The sequence below is a fragment of the Stegostoma tigrinum genome, chromosome 9, assembly GCF_030684315.1.
Source record: "Stegostoma tigrinum isolate sSteTig4 chromosome 9, sSteTig4.hap1, whole genome shotgun sequence".
Taxonomy (NCBI): Eukaryota; Metazoa; Chordata; class Chondrichthyes; order Orectolobiformes; family Stegostomatidae; genus Stegostoma; species Stegostoma tigrinum.
The window spans coordinates 17,956,350-17,978,229 of NC_081362.1; the positions used below are offsets into that span (position 1 = coordinate 17,956,350).

Consider the following 21,880-nt stretch of genomic DNA (forward strand, 5'->3'; position numbering starts at 1 on the left):
TATAGTTTCATTGCTTTTAGTTACAATCGAAAAGTGCAGCCTTGGGGAAAATTACAACATGGATGCTTTTATATTTGGTATCCTTTCTTTGAATTCAAGCACTTAGTTTCAAAGCTTTCTCCTTAAAAAGGGCTGAATTCACCTGACACTACCAGCCTGAGTAACTAGTGATTTTCCCATCACTGTGCTCCTATGAGCAGTTTCCCCTCTAAGATGAGACAGCCAGTCCTCCCCACATTGCATGTGTCGACTTCACTCAGCCACTGCATCCTAGCTTACATTTGCTGGTCAGTCTGACAACCACTGCAATAGAGTATAAGGAGGAGCAATACATACTGGTACTTCAGTTATGATTTAGTGCTCTAAAACAACATTTGGTACAAGTACTTTCAATAACGTGTGGTACTCCGGATACGGTCTCAGGGATCATCTCTGATATTCAGCACCAGCAGTCTGGATATAGCCTAACATTCAAGATTAACACCCAGGATGTGTCTGGTACTGAGGATATAGTCTGCTACATGGGTCAGTACTTGGGATATAGTTTTGTACTTCAGTGCTCAGAATATTGTTGTTCATTCAGGATACAGTCTGACGCTTTAGACTCTAAGATTATAGATTTTTATTCAGGGTCTTTTACTTGGAACATGCACTGAGGGTGCAGTTTGATATTCCATATAGTAGAATGGGAACCATCTGAAAATTAATTTTGGTGTTCAGCTCAGAACTCAAGGTCCACAATGTGGTACAGATCTGATATTTGTTACTGTTGCTCTGGATTAAGGTTTGACATCTGGACTCTGAATGGGGTACAGTACTTGGGATCCGCATTCAATACCAAATGTCTGGTATTGGGGATCTGTACACCGAATACGATTTCATATACTGTATATGAGTTGGCACTTAGCTTAAGAAGTTAGCTTAGTACTTGGGAACAATAAAATCTGATATGTGTGTTAACACTTGGAATACAATCCATTAACAATGTTCTAAATACTTGCAAGTTTTCAAAATCATTTGGTTCGAATAAGGTATGCTAAATCAGTAGCTATATTTGGAAAATGTTGCATGTTCTCTATTAGTTACTCAGAATCTGTACCCAGCATCTTTATTTTGGATGCAATCTGGTACTTGTTTTCAAGCCCACACATGGCACCAGTGCTCTAGACATGTTCAAATATTCAGCACCAAAGCTCTGGGTATGGTCTGGTAATTAAAATAAATACTCACTAAGAGTAACAGAGCATGCTTCATTACTCGGATTTGGTATTTATTATGCAGTCTGTTACTCGATGACAGCATTTTGACAGTGATCCAATATTCAGTAACAGTGCTCGGGAAAGAGGCCCAACATTTAGTTCTCATAGATTAGTTACAATCTGGTACCAGGATTTGATCTGTTGCATGGGATACAGTTTGATTTTTGTTATAAGCACTTGGGAGATAACCTGGCACCCACAGCAGTGCCCCAAGCAACCTCACCAACCGTACAATGCCCTGGACGCAACATCTAACATTTATTCCAATATAGTACTCAGGACAATTCCTGTGACTGCTACAATCTATTATTCATTTCTTATTCTCAAGATTAGAATGGACATAAATTACCAGTGTTCCATACATAGCATATGAAGTGATAACAATGAGTCCTTGGGGTATTGTCTGGTTGGAGGGATCTTACTTGGGAAACAAATTAGTGAAGTTCATTATTCACAATATTGTTCAGTAGACAGGATCAGTCATTGCTACACAGTCCAGTATGCAGTACCATGCTCAGAGCAAAATCTAATATTCAATATCAGTACTGAGTTTGGTACTAGAGATCAGAATTCGGGAGTCTATTCCACATGTGTGTTTCAGGACACAGTTTTCAGGGTACACCCTAATACTCAGGATGAGATCTGGTATAGCAGATCAACAACTAGAATATGATCCATTACTCAGGATTAGGATCCTTAATGAATAAATATCAAACACTTTTGAGGCTGTGGTTTGTGTAAGTTGTCTGACTTGCAGAAGGGCATAAATAATAGGTGTGAAATAACCTCTAGGGCCCAAAACCCTAATTAAATAAAAACCTGAAGACTGACATCATGAAAATCCACTAGCTTATACATGTGTCAAACAGATCTCTTCAACACTGACAGGGGACTCCAATTAACTCAGTTAAAATATTAAAGGGTATAGGGAATAGACAGGAAAAGTAGAGAAGACAATCAAATCAGCCATGATCTCATTAAATGACAAGCATGCATGAAGCGTCAGCTGGCGTCAACTCCTGCTCCAGATTTGAATGTTCCACAATCAAGAAGTTTTCTTTCATTTAAAAAGCTGACATTATGTGCTCTGTGGGCAGCAAGAATTAACTTAGCATGCAGTATGGGATCTAAAACTTGCAGCAAACATACTCTTAGAAAGGCTTGGTAACTTCAGCATTTCAATGTAGGCATCCAATTTTAAACCAGACTTAAGTGAGACTACAGCACAAAAATATTTAAAATCAAAACATTCTATTGAGGTTATTCTTATCCACCCCTAACAGATGAGGGTGAGGGTGGACAATTGCTTTTCAGACTGGAGGCCTGTGACCAGCGGTGTGTCACAATGATCAGTACTGGTCCACCGCTTTTTGTCATTTATGTAAAAGATTTGGATGTGTACATAGGAGGTATGGTTAGTATGTTTGCAGATGACACCAAAAATTGGTGGTGAATAAAGTTACCAGAAAGTACGATGGGGACCTTGATCAGTTGGTGTGACGAGTGGCAAATGGAGTTTAATTTGGATAAATGAGATGCTGCATCTTGGAAAGGCAAATTATGGCAGGAGTTATACACTTAAATGGTACAGTCCTAAGGAATGTTGCTGAACAAAGAGGCCTTGGAATGCAGGTTCGTAGTTCCTTGAAAGTGAAGTCACAGGTAGACAGGATAGTGAAGGTGGTGTTTGGTACACCTGCCTTTATTAGTCAATATAGGGGTATAGCAGTTTGGAGGTCATGTTGCAGCAGTACAGAACAATGGTTAGGCCACGTTTGGAACAGTGCACGTGATTCTGGTCTCCCTGCTAGAGGTAGGATGTTGTGAAACTTGAAAAGGGTTTAGAGAGGGTTTCCAAGGATGTTGCCAGGATTGGACGGTTTGAGCTATGCGGCGGGGGGTGGGGGGGGCTAAATTGGCTGGGGCTATTTTCCCTGGCTGAGGATGTAACCTTATCGAAGTTTATAAAGTGATAAGCAGCATGGATAGGTGAATAGGCAAAGTTTTTCCCCCAGGGTAGGGAGTCCAAAACTAAATAAAAAGCAGCTGAATTCGAGAGGTGAGGCAAGAGTGACAGCTCTTGACATCAAGGCTACATTCAACTGAATGTGGCAGCAAGGAGCCCTAACAAAACAGGACTCAATGGGTATCGGGGGCAGTCTCTCCAGGGATTGAAGTCGTGCCTGTCAAATAGGAAGATAGTCGTGGCTGTTGGAAGTCAGTCATCTCAGCTCCATGACATCTCTACAGCAGTTCCTCCGGGTAGTATCCTCAGCCCAACCATCTTTAGCTGTTTCATCAACGACCATCCCCATCATAAGGTCAGAAGTGGGGATGTTCGCCGTTGATTGCACAATGTTCAGCACCATTTAGAACTCCTCAGATACTAAAGAGGTCTGTGTTCAAATGCAACAAGATGTGGACAATATGCAGGATAGAGCTAAGTGGCAGGTAACATTTGCAACACACAAATGATGATTACAACGAAGAGAATCTAATCACTGCACCTTGGCATTCAATGGTGTTAATATCACTAATCCCCAACAGTCAACATCCTGGGGGTTAACTGACCAGAAACTCAGAGATAAGGTAGTGTAGAGCTGGATGAACACCGCAGGCCAAGTAGCATCAGAGGAGCAGGAACGCTGACGTTTCAGGCCTAAACCCTTCCTCATTTTTTCTGAAGGGTCTAGGCCCGAAGCGTCAGCCTTTCTGCTCCTCTGATGCTGCTTGGCCTGCTGTGTTCATCCAGCTCTACACCTTATCTCAGATTCTCCAGCATCTGCAGTTCCTACTATCTCTGACCAGAAATTCAATTGGACTAACCACAAACACAATAGCTACAAGAGTAGGTCACAAGCTAGAAATACCAAGGCGAATACCAATCCTCAAGGCCTGTCCACCATGTGCAGAGTACAAATCAGGAGAGAGATGGAATACTCTTCACTTGCCTGAATGAGAGCAGCCCCAACAACACTTAAGAAGCCCAACACCATCCAGGACAAAGTAGCCTGTTTGACTGGCGCTACATCTAAAAGCACCTACTTCCTCCACCACTGACGCTCAGTATCAGCAGTGTACACTATGTACAAGATGCACTGCAGAAATTCACCAAAGATCCTCAGGCAGCACCTTCCAAATCCATGATCATTTCCTTCACGAAAGACAAGGGCAGAAAATAAATGGGAACATCACCATCTTCAAGTTCGTCTCCAAGCCACTCACCAGCTTGACTTGGAAATATATTGCCATTCCTTCACTGTGACTGGGTCATATCCTGAAATTCCCTCCCTAATAGCATTGTGGATCAATCCATAGCACGTGGGCTGCAGTAGTGCAAAAAGGCAGCTCATCACCACTTTTGCAAGGGCAACTAGGGATGGGCAATAAATGCTGGCCAGCCAGCAATGCCCATATCCCACAAGTGAATCAAAAAACTAAACAGCCCAAGTTTAAGATGAGGGGGAAAAAGGATTTAAAAGAGGCATACGGGGCAAGTTTTCACACAGTGGGTGGAGAGTGTACGTAATGAGCTGCCAGAGGAAGTGCTGGAGGCTAGTGCAATTAGAAAATTTAAGAGGCATTTGGATGGGGATATGAATAGGAAGGGTTTAAAGGGGGCCAAACTTTGGCAACTAGGACTAGATTAATTTATGCTACTGGTCAGTGTGGATGAGTTGGACCGAAGGGTCTGTTTCCACACTGTACAGTTCTATGACTATAGCTGCGTATGCTCATTGGATATTATATTCAGTTATCCTCCTCTGCTGCCAATTCATTTTCTGCGCTCTCAGTTTGAGGAAAATGTATCAACCTTTCAACTTGAGCTTCCTGATATCTCCATAAAGTTAATCAATAAGTAAATGAGCCATAGCCTCCGCGCAAACAGAAAAACAGGCTGCCAGGTAAAACCTAAAACTTCAGCTCAATTTTGTAACAAATTTGAAAGGGCAAAAACATGCGCAGGATTCCTCGCTACCAGATTTGTGTGCAAATTACATTTTCTAATATCAATATGAGATCAACTCTGGATACTTAGAAGTGAACTCCCATTGTTCAAAAGCAAAGAGCAGCAATAAAACTTACTTGCAAAAAAGTCAGAATTTTGTCATTGAAAATGGATTCAAAATTATCTACAGTTACTGTGATCTGGTGGTTCCTTTACTTCTGATGATATTCCAAGGAACAAGGAAACTAATACAATCCAACTAAAAATATTTCAGTCCATGACTGCCTGCACACAACAATTCAACATTGCTGACTTACAGACATCCTACCTTTCCACGTGCATTAACAAAATTCCCACAGGAGCAATGAGGAGGTTGTCTTTGTTATTTTCTACCCCCCCAAGTCTCAAGGGAATAGATATCACCTGTGGCTGAGGGAGATACCTGCTTTCAGTGCTACTTAGACATGTGTCTCACGGCACGCAAGTGTGGCCTGGGGATGACTTTCCCTTCTTGTTTCACCTCCCTTTGCAAAAAAAAGTTTTCACTCATGTTTACCTTGGATGAGGGGATGGGATCCACAAGCAGCGCAGCTTTGGTTTAATTTAACGGCTACATTAGTAAAAGCCCCAATAATGTCTGCAACACCTCTATCAAAGGCATACCCAACTAGTTTTTCTTCTCCTGCCATTTTTCTAAAGCTCTTCACACAAAATTTTTTTAAAATTCCTTCATGGATGTGCGCATCACTAGTAAAGCCAGCTTTTGTTGCCTATCCCCAATTGCTCTGGATGTGATTGGATTGTTGGGTCATTTCAAATAGCAGTTAAGAGGCACCCACTTTGTGGGGGTCTGGAGTCACTGTAGGCCAGATCAGGTAAAGACAGATTTCCTTCCCTTAAAGGCACGTGTGGATCAGATGGGTTTTTAAACATCAACTGATAATAGTTTCATGATCCTCATTGCTGAGACTAGCTTTCCATTCCAGAATTTTTAATGCTTCTTCTTAAAAGTTAAATTCAAATTCCACCAACTGCTGTGTGTGGCCTGGGGAAGACTTAGTAGTCCATTGACATTTCTATACGATCATGTCATTCTCCCCCTTTTTAAGCATATATGCAATTCCTTCTGAACATTAACTGAATTGGTTTCAAGTGCACTTGCAGACAGTGCATTCCACATTATAACTTGTATAAAAATTCTCACTCCCTTCTGGTACTTCTACCAACAACTTCAAGTTCAGAATCTTCTGGTTACTGAATTAGTTTGGGCAGGAAAATATAATAGTAAGGGAAATAAATAATGAGCTGTTATCGTCTAATAGCCATTGCAGAATTGCATCATTGTAGGAAAAGTTTAAGTTGGGAAATATTGGAGGGCACTGCAACTACCATGGGTATTTTAATCTACACACTGACTGCAAAATTCAGACGGGCAAGGGGAAGACCAATTGTATCAGAGATTTATTTCTTAGAGCAGTACCCCTACCTGGGAACAAAGTATTTTAGATCTAACAGTGTGGTATGAGGTAGGATTGATAAGAGATCTCTTAGTTAATGATCCTCTAAAGGGTAGAGATCACAATATGTTAGAACTTCAAATAAAGTTTCAGGGACAGCAACTTGGGTCTTTAACCAGCATCTTCATCTTAAATAAGGGCAATCACAGAGGCATGAGCGAAGTGATCTAAAACAGTCTAGAGAGGGCAGTAGATGATCAGTGGCAGATTTTTAAGTAGATACTTTATAGCACTCAACAGAACGTTTTCCACTCAAAAAAAGGAGTCAATAAGAAGGACAAATGATCTATGATTAACAATAGCAGTCAAGGAGAGTGTCCAAGTAGAACAAAAGCATACAAACTGGCAAAAAACTAATGTTAGACCAGAGGATTGGAAATTGTTTTTAAAAGCCTGCAGATGACTAAAGAGCTGATAAAAAGGCAGAGAACGGATCATGAAAGTAAACTGCATGAAATATAGCAATACAAAAGGAAGATAATCCAAGGGAATATAAAAAAGAAAAAAAAGTTAAAATGAGTGTGGGACCCTTGGAAGATGTGACTGGAAAATTGGTAACAGGGAACAACAGGAACCATTTAAACCAATTTTGGCAATCATCATGGCAGAAAATATCGTAAACATCTTAAAAATATTGGGTAAGAAGTGTGCTAACAAAAGGAAAGAACTTTTAACTATCTCTATTAAAAGGGAAACTAATGAGACTGAAGGCAGATAAGTCACCATTTACATTCACATTATCTGATGGCCTGCATCCAAGGGTTTTAAAGAAGTAGTTGCAGAAATAATGGATACATTGGTCAAAATATTCCTGAGATCATGTTGAGAGAAGGACATAAGAAATGTGCAAAAAAAAACAAAAAACACTCGATCTTTGGTGGGAAGAAACTCAAATTAAAAAACTCAATTAAAGTGGTGACTGATTCCAAAAGGTCCATTTCAGAGGGATCTGGCTGTTCTTGGGCATAAAACGTTAACATGCCGCTGCAGCAAGTAATTAAAGCAGTAGTTAGAATTTTGGCATTTATTGCTAGATGGTTAGAGTTTAAAAAAAGGAAAGTCTTGTAACAACTGTACTGGGTGTTGGCAAGGCCACACCTGAAGTACTGTGCACAGTTGGTATCCCCAGTTTAGTCCCCTAAGAAAGTAGACACTGGCATTGGATGGAGTTCATGAGAGATTCAGTCGTCTGATTCTTAGGATGAAAGGGTTGAGTTATCAATAACAGACGAACAGGTTAGGCTCTTATTCATTATAGTTAAAAGAATAAGTAGCAATCTGATTCAAACACACAAATTTCCCAGTGGGCTTGACAGAGTAAATGTTGACAAAATGTTTTCACTAATGGAGGGACCTTGAACCAAGGGATACGGTTCCAGAATATGGGGATACTCATTTAAAACAGGGATGCAAAGGAATTTCTTTTTCCCAAGCATAGTGAATGTCTGGAATTCTCTACCCAGAAAGCTGTGGAGGCTAGATCACAAAAGTACTAAAAGAAGAAGTAGACAAATTTTGAAATGGCTGAGTTGAAGGCTGAGGAGCTAGCATTAAAGAGGAACTGAGAACTTGGGCAGATCAGCCATGATCCTATAGAACAAGAGGATAGGCCTGAGGGGGTGAGTGAACTATTGACACTCCAACTTATGTTCTTATGGTGTTACTGCCAATGCGCAAGTTATGAAATACTGCAAAGCATGAATCTCAAACTATTGCAACATATGTTCAAAGTAGTTTACAGGACGCAGGAGCTGCATAAAATGAACACAATTATATGGAGTTGAATGCCCAAAAAATTGGCAAAATCATTCTACCTTTCTTTGTTGAATTTAAGAGAATGGAGTATTGCAGGCCTTTTCTGACGTAGATTCCAGAGATGCAAGGTATCATCTGCCAAGGCACTCACAAGAGCTCCCTGAAGAAAAATGAAAATATATTATATCTTGCAACAACTGAATACACAAACAGACAATAAGACAATCAGGTTTGCTCTGCCTAACTAGTGATGCCTCTCCTGATGTTCACCCCATATTTAATTTTACTACTTCTGGAGAGAAGCAAGAAAATTCCAACTGTCAGCCTGCTTAAAATGAAACCTTTGAAAACTCCTATCAAGGAATAATCGAGCGCAACTTCCATCGTTCACAATTCACCACAATTGTAACAGCGCAGCAACTTGCCCCAGGGATAAGAAACAACCACTTCACTTAAGCTGGTCACATTTCCTTTTTAAAAAGTGACTACATTATATCTTTTTGCATCAAGTAACATATCTAGCCAGACTAAACATAATGTCCCTTCGACCTACACTGTTTTATATTTTGCTGTTTGATCAGGTATCCAAAGCATCCTCATCAATCACCCCCATCACCCAGACCTCTCGCAAGGCACTTTTTCCATGCAAAGGAGTTGCAAGGCTTGCCTTTTCACCTAAAGTAAAGCCTGAAGTTTTAAAAAAAGTATTGGAGAAACTCAGGCCAGGCAGTATCCGCGTAGGGAAAAACCTTTTTAATCCGATACGACTATATTAAGTAGTTCAGCTGATGTCATTTATGTGGACTTCAGTAAGGATTGCCTTCCTAACCAACCTAAGATCCACAATAAATTGGACAAATTGGCTTAGTGATAGGAAGCAGGGATGGTGGATGAAGGTTGTTTTTGTGACTGAAAGCCTATGCCCAGCGTACCACAGGGTCCAGTGCTTAGTGATTTGCTATGTGTAGTGTAGAGTTGAAAGGCCTCTTTCCTTGTTGTAATACACCATGACTCAATGGCCTAGGCCTCAAACACTCAATTTACCTGGGCTTCTATCAATCCAGTCTAATGTATTTGCTATTCACGCTACATTAGGGTAACCAAGCACAAATTGGGTGATCACTTTGCAGAACACCCCAAGTATGAACTACAGTTACCAGTGGTCTGCCACTTCAATTCTGCACTATGCCCTCACACTGTTTCTGTCTTCTGTTTGTCATAAGATTTCAGTGAAACTCAAATGAAAACTTGAAGAACAGATCATCATTCTGTTAGGCACTTTACAGCCTTCTAGGCTCAATATTGAGCCTAACAATCTCAAATCATAATCTCTATTCTATTTGACATTATTTGGGTGTTTCCATTTTGATCTTATTTTTGCCTTCAAACAGCAGCACACTTGCATGAGGCACATCTCGGTCTTACTTTGCCTTGCTCATCACATGGAAGTATGCACAAATATACGAATTTAGAGAAGTTGATCATTCGGCCTCATGTCTGCTCAGCCAGTGAGATAGTGACTGATCTGATTGCTCAAATTCCCACCTATCCCTGATATCCTTCCAACTCCTTGCTCAAGAATCTAACGCTGCCTTTAAATATTCAAAAGATCCGTTTCTGTTGCCTTTTGAAGAGTGCCAAAGACCCAGAACCCACAAAAAAATTCCCCTGAACTCAGTCATTAATGGATGACCCCTTATTTAAGCAGTGACCCCAGATTCTAGATTCTGTTAAAGGAAACATCCTTCCCACATTCGCCCTGTCAAGCACCCTCAAGATCTTCTGTTGCAAAAGTCAGCGTTTACTCTAATTTCCAGCACATACAAGTCTAGCCTGTCAAATGTTTCCTCGCAAGGCAACCCACACATTCCAAGGATTAGTCTAATGAAGCTTCTCTGAACTGCTTCCAACACATTTATATTTTTCCCTAAATAAGCCTACCAATATATTACATTGTACTCCAGATGTGGTCTCACCAATGCCCTGTGAAACCTGGGATGTATTCAACTCCCCTCACTATAAAAGAGTGACATTCTATTCACTTTCCCAATGACATGCTGTATTTCATACTAACCTCTACAATCTCTCAATATTTTGATATATTTTCTTATTCTTCAACAAAATTGGATACTTTCATATTTTCCCACATTATCATCCATCTTTTAGCACTCACTTGACCCATCTAAACACATTTGTTGCTTTGTTATGTCCTCTTCCCAATTAGCCTCAGCGCCAGAGACCCAGGTTCGATTCCAGCCTCGGGTAACTGTCTGCGTGGAGTTTGCACATTCTCCCCGTGTCTGGGTGGGTTCCCTCCGGATGCTCCAGCTTCCTCTCTCAGTCCAAAGATATACAGGCTAGGTGGATTGGCCATGCTAAATTGCCCGTAGTGTTCAGAGGTGTGAGGGTTAAATGGAGGATGGGTCTGGGTGGGATGCTCCAAGGGGCGGTGTGGACTTGTTGGGCCGAAGGGCCTGTTTCCACACTGTAGGGAACCTAATCTAACTTTCCTATATATCCTTATGCCATCAGCAAATTTAGCAAATATACCTATTTTTATACAAAATAAAAAAGTAAAATGTTGAGGCAGAAAAGCCTTTTGCCCTTGTCCCACACACCCCTTATTCAAAGCCCATTTCATCTTTAACTTTTCCCCTGAGTTAACATAGGAAACTGTGAAACAGGAGGTTTGGAGAAAGTAGCTGTAGGATGTCACCTGGAAAAGGAAGATGATGTCTTAATTTAAATGACCTAAACATTTTTTCTAACTTTCTGCAATACTAAAGCAGTATTCCCTATAGGAGTTAATGGACTGCTGATGAGCACCTTTCCTGATTCGTCTGTCAGGAAGGATTTGGCAAGACTTTTCACCAGGCTAAAATCGATCGTCTTTGGAATCTGAAAAATCGGGAATTTAAGGGTCACTCTAGAGATAAGTACACAATCAATGTCGACACTCTGGCGCAGTACTGTGAAAGCGCTGCACTCTGCCAAGATAAGGGCTCCAGCAGTTGGGGGTAATCTATTATAAAACAGAAGAATTGTTAATGCACAGGAAATATTGAGTAGGGGTAATAGGATTTATTTTAAAGAAAGTTAGCAAGTTGTAACTTGTGGACTGCTGAGAGAGTCCATGCCTGGGTCTAAACTATTTACAATCTATATTAATTATTTGAAGAAAATTCCAAGAATAGTGTGCCAACGTTTGCTGATGATACAAAATTAGGTACAAACTAATGCTGTGAGAATACAGTGGTTGCAAAGAGGTTAAATAAGCAGGCAACTAAGGTGGCAGATGATGAAGTATCACAGTTAGTCTAAGCTTTCAAACGCTGGTGTTGAGAGAGACATGGATGCATTATAAAGGAGCAAAATTATCACTCAGGTACAGAAAGCAATTTGAAACTCAAATGACAGGTTTGTTTTTATTGCAGGGACATGGGAATACCAGAATAATGAAGTCTTGCTATAATTGTCTTAGGCTTTGGTAAGATCACACCTGGACTGCAGGCAGGTTCCATCTTCATATTCAAGCAAAAACATATGTGCTTTAGAGATGAAATACCAATGTTTCACCAGCATGTTTTCTGTTGGGCCTGTACTTGCTGGAGCTTGGAAGAAAGAGAGGACCTCATTAAAAAATACAAAGATCCTGAAGGGACTTGACAAGGTAGGCTGGGGAATTCCAAAAAATGGCCACGGTATCAGGATAAAAAGTTTGCCATTTAGCAGTGTACAGGAGGAATTTCTTCACCAAAAGGATTGAGAACCTTGAGGATTTTATAGCCAAGGGTAGTGGGTGCTCCAATGTTGGACTGTATTCAAGGCTGAAGTGCTTTTTGGAAACCGAAGACATGCAGAGCAGTCAGGAAAGTGGCGTTTCGGCAGAAGTGAGCAGCGGCTTCACTGAATGGCTGAGAACCTTCAGGGGCTGTAAGATGCAGACGTAGATCAATTTCTCATTCTTAAATCAAAGCCCATCAGCCCTCTCAGGTGGATGAAAAAAAACACATTATTTCAGTAAGAGCTGGACAACTCAAACATCCAAGTCAATACTCACCCCTCAACCAACACATCAAGACTACGTGCTCGTTATTTCAGTGACTGCAAATTTGTTGTTAGATTTCCTACATAACAACTGTGGCAACATTATACAAAGCAATTTATGAATTCCTGAAGTGCTGAAAGTCATTTTGTTTCTCTCCTGTAGAAGGCCGATTAGGGCTAATACTTCCAGTGAATCCCTTATTTACATATTTCGCGGATTTCAGGATAAAACCAATGCACACAGTTATGCATAAAGCAAACTTCTTCTCAGTAGAATATGCAAAGTCTAAGCTGATTCAAGTCCCAAGCAAATACTCAGAAGGTGCCCAGAAATGTGGTTATGTAAGAGATAATGGGAACTGCAGATGCTGGAGAATCCAAGATAACAAAGTATGAAGCTGGATGAACACAGCAGGCCAAACAGCATCTCAGGACCACAAAAGCTGCCATTTCAGGCCTAGACCCTTCATCAGCACTGCTTGGCCTGCTGTGTTCATCCAGCTTCATACTTTATCATAATGTGGTTATGTATCTTTGCTTGATCAAGAGAAAATTGTTTTTTTTGTGGTGACATCATCTAATATGTGCATCACAAGAGCCCATAAGATTTTTGGCACCTATATGCAGTTTGGTTGGTTTGATTTAATATTCAAATACTCTGCATAGTTAAACACACACACACAATATCTCCAGACTGATGAGTCAGTTTAGCTTAGGAAGAATGCCGAAACAAGTACTTATCACCACATTTGTATCTACAAATATACTTCTGTACCTAATCCAACGGGACATCTTTACCAAAATGCTAGCTGAACTGTTGTGCTGATTTACTGCCCAAGTATCTATGATGGTTTCTGCTACTGCTTGGTTGCAGCACCTACGTTTCTCGTCTAAAAGAGAAGGGCTCAAGTTCCACTCCAGTGATTAGAGTAAAATCAACCTAGGCTGATAGTCAAAGCAGTATTGCAGTGTCAGAACTGCCACTTCCAGATGTGACTTTAATTCCAGGTAATATCTCTTTTCAAGCAGATTTGAAACCTTCAATGTTATTTCAAACTAAAAAACAGGAGCTCTTCCTCAAGTCATATTCAATATTGATGTTTCAAAAACGCTTTACTTTAATGGAAGCTTTATAATGATCATAGAGATTGACTCATTCACTTGCCGATTCCGTGGACTAAGTTGATCGGTTATTAGACAGCAGAGATGTCAGGAATAGAGCTCAGGCAGCATAATCATAAATTTTTGACTTTGTTTTGCTCAGACACATCAATAACTTATCTCTCTGTTGAGAGAGATTGTAAAGATCGTAAGGTCACAGGGTAGGAAGGATGGGTCAAAGGTGGACTTTTTGGGAAAGAAATGATTACAATAGTTTTGAAAGAGAGTCAGTTTTCAAGCCAAGGCTGTCATTTTTGATAAATATGATGACCTGGAAGCATGCAACAGGTTTTAATATAAATTTCTGACACTTTAAGCCATGGTGAAAATCTGAGTACTTATCTCCTTGGTCGTTCCTCCAGCTTGTATTGAGCCTCGCCAGCACTGCAGCAGACCTGGAAATAGCAGTGTTGAAGAGGCAGGCATCTGACAGCTCAGGCCATTTTGACAGACTGAAAAGCAGGTGTCAAAGAGATCACCCAGACTGTGATGGGGAGACACAGTGTACAGGAAAGCAGATAACAAAGGTGCAGAGCTGGATGAACACAAAAGCAGCAGAGGAGCAGGAAAGCTGACTTGACGGTTTTTCTGAAGCGGGGTCCGGACCCGAAACGTCAGCTTTCCTGCTTGGCCTGCCGTGTTCATCCAGCTCTACACCTTATCTCGTTCTCCAGCATCTGCAGTTCCTACAATCTAAGCACAGGAAAGCACATTGAGCAATAAACTCAGTAGACAAGCTCGAATAAAGTGGAGGCAAACTTCTGCTTCACTTGCATGATGTCTGGGGTCTTGGATGTTCAAGGTAGTGGTAAACAGGCAAGTGTTGCACCTTCTGCAATTGAATGGGAAAGTGCAATAGCGGTGTGGGGTGATGTTGGAAGTGGAGAAGGTGTACACCAGTGCGCCCAGAGGGAATGGTCCCTGCAGAATGCTGACAAGGGAGGGGAGGCAATTGTGTCTGGTGGTGACATCCCACTGGAGTCAGCAGAAATGGCACTTTATGAACTTTTAGATATGGAAGCCGATAGGGTGGAAAGTGAGGACCAAGGTCCCTACACATCCAAGACATTTTCAACCATTTACATCTCTCAGTAGTACCCTACCTAGTATTTCTCCCTCTCTCTAGGTTTATTAGTTCACTCTCTCTCCCCGACCTCCATCTCCACATACTCTATTCATACTACCTCATCATCTGCATAAATACCATCTTTTCGCAGCTACTGTCAGTTCTGACGAAGGGTCACTGGACTCAGAACCCGAGCTTTGTTTTTCTCTACACAGATGCTACCAGATCTGTGTTTTTCCAATACACTCTTTGCTTCACATTTCAGCATCAGATTTTTGTGTTTATTCGTAGCTGAGCCTGCTCAATGCGGAGGTAACAGGACTGTCACGTACATGCCAGAACTTTAATGGAAACAATTTTGTCAAATTGTGAAATACAGTCTGTAGACCATGAATTTGGGAATTTTCAGGTCCAACAGATCACATACCAGTGCTTGTACCCAAAGTTTGGACCATTTAAAAGCAAATAGAAAATTGCAATTCAACTTGTGTGACAGTGAATATAATTTTTGATCCATAAACTTACAATCCACTTTACATTGTTATATTTAACCTGCAATTTTGGCAATTATTTCTTTCAATAGTATTTTTAAAAAATACATAATTTAACATGCAAAACGTAACTCAACCCTATTGGTTTTGAGATTTATTTACTCCAATTATACATTAAGACAGACACAAATATTAATTAAAAGTGAATCTACTGTAGCACATCTCAAAATCATAGAAGCTTTAAAAGTGAAACTTTCAGAACTTTTTCAAATAAGCCAAATTCCCCAAACAAAATCCCAAATAACTAACCTCATTAATCAAGAATTGCAGTTGGATCACTCCTGCAGCACTGTCATGTTGGCAGTAACACTCCACCCCTGGTCGCCCAAAGCTGAGGAGTCACATGGTTAAGGAAAGAGAACATTTCCCAGTGTTCAAACCTCAAGATAAACTTGTTAAGCCATCAGATAAAATATTAGACCACTGTTCCTGCCACACACGCTCAGGAACACTAGTGTAAACCTGATGCTGTCAATACAACTGGTCTCCCACACAGGGTCAAAGTTACGTTGTGGCTGAGGACCAAACTTTAACTGCATGGATTTTAAAGTGGTAGGTAAAAATTTGCTTTACTTACTTTTTAAAGTAAAAGCCTATGCAAGAAAGTGCAGAAGACAATTCAAATGAAGCCTTACCCAAGCCAGATTTGACAATTTGTAAAATTGACTTAAATAGATAATTTACATATCTGGAACATTGACTTCTAAGAGAGGTTGACTGAAACCCATCACATCTTACTACGCAACTCCAGTTTTTCTTCACTTAAGATTGGTGCCAAGGTTTCCATTCCCCGAGATAATGATTCAGAAGGCAGCAGCTGGAAACCACGAAGTAAATAGATGCTTTTTTTTTGAGCTTGGTGCTCACATGTAGCCTTGGACTGGGAGTTCAGTTTCTGGCATCTACCACAGGTTTAATGCAGCATATTGACTAGTGTGATCATGCACAAATGTGGTTAACACAGAATCTCATGAATGACAGTTTTAAAAAAAAAAAATCACAATTTAAATAAATACATTACTGAGATATCTATAATACTTCAAAACAATCAGTGCAAAAATGCTGCTTAACAAGTAATTGCTTGCCTTCCTCCAAAATTAATTCTAATTATCTGCTAAATATCAGCTTTGCTTTGAGAGTAGTACTCAAAACCTCAGAAGGTCATGGGTTCAAATCTCACTGCAGTCATCGACCACACAAGTTTACATCAACATATCAATGCGGTAGTGAGCAAGCACAGTTTTATTCACTGTGCCATCTTTTGGGCAAAAGGTTAAAACTGAAATAAAGTTGCTGGAGAAGCTCAGCATGTCTGGCAGCATCTGTGCAGGAAAAAAAAACTCTTAACATTTCTGGTTCAGTGACCCTTCCTCAGAACGGATGGTGGCTGGGAAAATGTTAGTTTATATGCAGAAAAAAGGGAGGGGGGGAAGGGATAGGGAGTAAACTATAGGATAGAGCCTAAAGAGAGAGATCAGCAGTTGGACAGACAAAGGAGTTGTAAGTGATCAGGCTGGGAGGACAAATAGTTGTGAATGGGGACTATTAGTGACTACCTATAGGAGGGTGTAATGGCAGGCTGTGAGATCACAAGGCCTGGTGTGTGGGGTAGGCGGCCAGGACATGGGAGTGTTCAGGCCCTAAAATTATTGAACTTGATATTGAATCCGGAGGGCTGCAGGGTCCTTAAGTGAAAAGGAAGGTGTTGTTCTTCGAGCTTGCATTGAGTTTCGCTGGAACACTGCTGCAGTTCACGGTCTTTTTTGCAAACAGAACATAGGTGTTCTGCGAAGCGGTCAGCCAGTCTACGCTTCGTTCCCCACCGTAGAGGAGACCACATTGTGAGCAGCAAATGCGGTAGACTAGATTCTGTGAAGCGCAGAAGAAGTCTTGATTCACCAATGTTCCAGCCACCTACCCCACACACTAGGCTTTGTTACCACATAACATCCCATTACACACCACCTGTTATAACAAGGTGTAGAGCTGGATGAACACAGCAGGCCAAAGCAGCAGAGGAGCAGGAAGGTTGACGTTTCAGGCCTAGACTCTTTTTCTGGAGAAGGGTCGAGGCCCGAAACGTTAGCCTTCCTGCTCCTCTGATGCTGCTTTGAACAGAGAACATAACAGCACAGTACAGGCCAGGCCCTTCGGCCCTCAATGTTGTGCTGACCTGTCATACCGATCTCAAGCCCATCTAACCTACACTATTCCATGTACGTCCATATGCTTATCCATATGGCTGCTGTGTTCATCCAGCTCTACACCTTGTTATCTCAGATTCTCCAGCATCTGCAGTTCCTACCATCTTACACACCACCTGCTGTTAGTCACTAACAGTCTCAATTAACTATTCATCCTCCCAGCCTGATCATTATCAGCTCCTTTGTCTGTGCAACTGTTGTTCTCCCTCTTTAGGCTCTATCCTATCGTTTACTCCCTAGGTCATCCCCCTCCCTTTTTTCTGCATATAAACTGATGTTTTCCCAGCCACCATCACTTCTGCGGAAGGGTCACCAGATCAGAAACATTAATTCTGTTTTTTCCCTTCACAGATACTGCCGAACTGCTGAGCTTTTCCAGCACTCGCAGTTCTTCTGGTTAAAACTGAAAGCCTGTTCCAGTTGATGTTAAAGAACCACCTCACTATTCAAGAACAATAAGTGGAGTTCACTTTGCAACTTCATCTTTATATCAATAACAAAATGGTTAGTTGATAATTTGGACCACTTCTACTTGTGGGACCTTGTTTATCTACACTGCAAGTGTTTTCATTTTAACCAGCGATAATCAATAAAAAGATTGTACAACCACTTCTATATACTTCCCTGATCTATCCTTGGCCAATTCAAAGAACTTTGCAAGATTGCTTGAGCACAGCTGCACTTAAGAGGTTAATGTTGACCAATCCTATTCAATTATTGCTCAAAGCCCTTGACAGTTTCATCTTTAATGTAAACTGCATCAATTCCACACGAAACCAAATGACACTAACTGATTTGTAAATTCCTTACTTGCTTTGGTCTCCGAGTCACATTTCTCCCTCTCTAGCCATCTGCAAGAATTTTTCTTCCTTTAGAACGTTATAAAGTTTTCAGAGCTTGTACTTTTTCTTCCTGACCATTCCGAACCCTGGTGGCAGTGCTACAATCTGTCATTCATCTCTACTCTGAAAACGGAAGTATTTCAATACAACTCTAATACAAGTTTCACATACACCTTTTAGTAAACCAGTTTAGCACCACTTCAAGCATTTTACGAGAAAGACTATTTAGTAGACCTTGTATCAGTGATAATGGGAACTGCAGATGCTGGAGAATCCAAGATAAAAAGTGTGGAGCTGGATGAACACAGCAGGCCAAGCAGCATCTCAGGAGCACAAAAGCTGACATTTCTGGCCTACACCCTTCATCAGAGGGGGGAACTGGAATAAATGGGGGGGGGGGGGGGGAAGAGAGAAGAGGGGAGGGAAGAACTGGGCTGGTTTTGGGATGCAGTGGGGGGGGGGAGATTTTGACACTTGTGAAGTCCACATTGATACCATTGGGCTGCAGGGTTCCTAAGCGGAATACGAGTTGCTGTTCTTGCAACCTTCAGGTGGCATCATTGTCGCACTGGAGGCCCATGATGGGCACGTTGTCTGAGGAATGGGATGGGGAGTTAAAATGGTTCGCGACTGGGAGGTGCAGTTGTTTGTTGCGAACCGAGCAGAGGTGTTCTGCAAAGCGGTCCCCAAGCCTCCGCTTGGTTTCCCCAATGTAGAGGATGCCACACCGGGTACAATGGATACAGTATACCACATTGGCGGATGTGCAGGTGATCATCTGCTTAATAAGGAAGGTCATCTTGGGGCTTGGGATGGGGGTGAGGGAGGTGGTGTGGGGGCAAGTGTAGCACTTCCTGTGGTTGCAGGGGAAGGTGTCGGGTGTGGAGCGAACAAGGGAGTCATGGAGAGAGTGGTCTCTCCGCAAGGCAGATAAGGGTGGGGATGGAAAAATGTCTTGGGTGGTGGAGTCGGATTGTAGATGGCAGAAGTGTCGGAGGATGATGCGTTGTATCCGGAGGTTGGTGGGGTAGTATGTGAGAACGAGGGGGATCCTCTTGGGGCGGTTGTGACAGGGGCGGGGTGTGAGGGATTTGTTGCGGGAAATGCCAGAGACGCAGTCAAGGGTGTTCTCGACCACTGCAGGGGGCAAGTTGCGGTCCTTGAAGAACGTGGACATCTGGGATGTGCGGGAGTGGAATGCCTCATCCTGGGAGCAGATGCAGCAGAGGTGGAGGAATTGGGAATAGGGGATGGAATTTTTGCAGGAGGGTGGGTGGGAGGTGGTGTATTCTAGGTAGCTGTGGGAGTCAGTGGGTCTTTTGCTCAGATTCATCATTACATCTCTTACCCTGCCTAATTTGAGTTTTCTATACTTCATATTAATTTATTTTAAATTACCTGCAAGTGTCAAATGGTTTAGTTGCAAATTTGAATATTTCACACATCCCCACACCCTTTGATACATTCCTTATCCCTCATTACTGATTTGATTTTTGTTTTGCTCCTTTCAAAGAGACAAGGTGGGCTCTTGTTTCATTCTACTGACACAAAGATATCCAGCAATACTTATAGATAACCGGAGTGCTTCTGATTTGTCAGCTGTGGTTCACATGGTAGCATACAACGTTGAATCAAATCTTCAAGTACAGCAACAAAATAAATGGCTAAGTAATCTGTTTTGGTCAGAATATAGGGGAGGTTTGTCAGCCCATTCTTGAATCGTTTCTCGCAATATTTTACATCTAAGCAGCTAGATGGGCCTTGTTTTAACAAATCAATGAAGGACAACACATTTGACAGTGCAGCAGTCTCTCAGAACCACATGTAATGAAGTGTCAGTCCAGATCATCTGCTCAATTATCTCAAGTGGGGCTTTAATTCATGACCTGCTTTTCATTCAGATGAAAGTAATACTATGTCAAAGATTTTTTTTTTCTGGTCAATCTACAGAAAAAGGCCACAACAATCTGATTATGATGGCTTCTCCAATCAGACTCAAATGTTTCTTGAAAACATGTTCTTCTTTCCATTTTTATACTAAACATACCATAATGTCTGCTTCTCAAATTGGCAAAGTGCTTATGACATCTACTAGCATCCTCCCTTCAATTCAAATCTCTTTAAACATTTCTTCGTCCTCATTACTATACATCTAAAGCTGTTGTGGCCTGCAAACAATCTATTCTACTCTTTAATCCACACTCACCCAAGAACCATTAGGTAATCTCCTTGCAAGGAAATTAGACAGTTCTGTTCCAATGCAGAAAACTGTTTCAATATGATTCAAATCAGCTACTGTACCGTGCACAAGCAACTGTATCACTATGACAGGAAATCATATTCCAAACTATTTAATTACTTATACATTAAAAATTTGGTGATCTTGCTCCAGATTTTCTGTCTTCTCTCCATAATGTACCAGGCCTGAACTACCTGCAAAATCCATCATCCTGGAAGGTCAATCTTAATAAATGAACCAAGACCACATATCAATATAACTAAATATCGGTTAACAATTAGTGAATTTATCCAAAAATCAACCCAACTCACCAAACACACTATTCCATACCAATGCCACAATTTAGAATTCAAGAACAGCAAATTCCCTGACTTGGAAAAACATAATTACCATCTTTAAATGTCAAAACAATACACAGGCATTAGTTTAGATTCCAGTCTCAATCATCATTTGACCCTGAATAAAATCACCTTCACTAGAAGCCTGCTCCACGCCAAAAGGAAAGATTCCTTTGCTAATCTTTGAAGACTCGTAAATTTCCTTGCATCCTCAGGTGCTCTGCTTACTCTCAAAGAGAAAGAGCTTGCAAACTTGAGCCTTTGCTGTACATTTTGATCAGTTTACCAGTCAGCATTCTTTTCTGCAAAGATTATTCACTTTCTTTTCTTAACTTAAACTTAGTTTCTCAATCTCAAGAATCATTCCTGGGTTATTCCTATAAATGCATCCAAATCCATTTTGAAACTGCTCATGTTCCAGATGTGTTCACTGATGAGCACCACACTTGAAGCTCTTATATACCCTAATGTCCTTCAAATGCAGCCCAGTACCCATTATGCCTAGTAACTGCTTTATGTTGACTAGATCAGAGATCAGTCCCAAACTTTCTCCTTGAGTTAATACCAGCAAAAGTCAATGTCATCCTTCCTTGGCGTTTTAATGGTGTTGATGTTTCAAATGGAAAACACTTATATAATATTGCAAGATTAGGTTTTTAGTGGAACATCTGATTTGATTTTACCAATTTCATTTTTTGGAGAGTTTATCAAAAAGCAGGAACTTTGATTTGGCTATTCAACCTGTTTTGGGGGGGTTTGGTGGGTGAGCACTTTTGATAGGAACTGGTGTTCAAGACAGACATACTAGTCCACCTTAAAGTAAGCCCCCTTGTCTTTTTCAAGGGGGAACTGTATAATTTTCCACGTGGAGAATCTATCTCCTATATCTCAAGTTCTTAGTCCAAGACACTGAAAACAATTCATGCCCTATTGATCCATTCCTAAATCCAAG

General features: G+C 41.1%; 1 protein-coding gene across 6 annotated transcripts in view; it reads right to left on the reverse strand.

The window, feature by feature from the left end:
• The window catches only part of stxbp5a (syntaxin binding protein 5a (tomosyn)), a 201,625-nt gene that overhangs the window by 167,533 nt on the left and 12,212 nt on the right, over positions 1-21,880 (reverse strand). For all 6 annotated transcript variants that reach the window (XM_048535790.2, XM_048535787.2, XM_048535789.2 and 3 more), the window contains exons 3-4: positions 15,555-15,636; positions 8,540-8,640 (exon numbers count right to left, since the gene is read on the reverse strand). In XM_048535790.2, the coding sequence (XP_048391747.1) occupies positions 8,540-8,640; positions 15,555-15,636 (183 nt within the window). The remainder of the gene's footprint in view (positions 1-8,539; positions 8,641-15,554; positions 15,637-21,880) is intronic.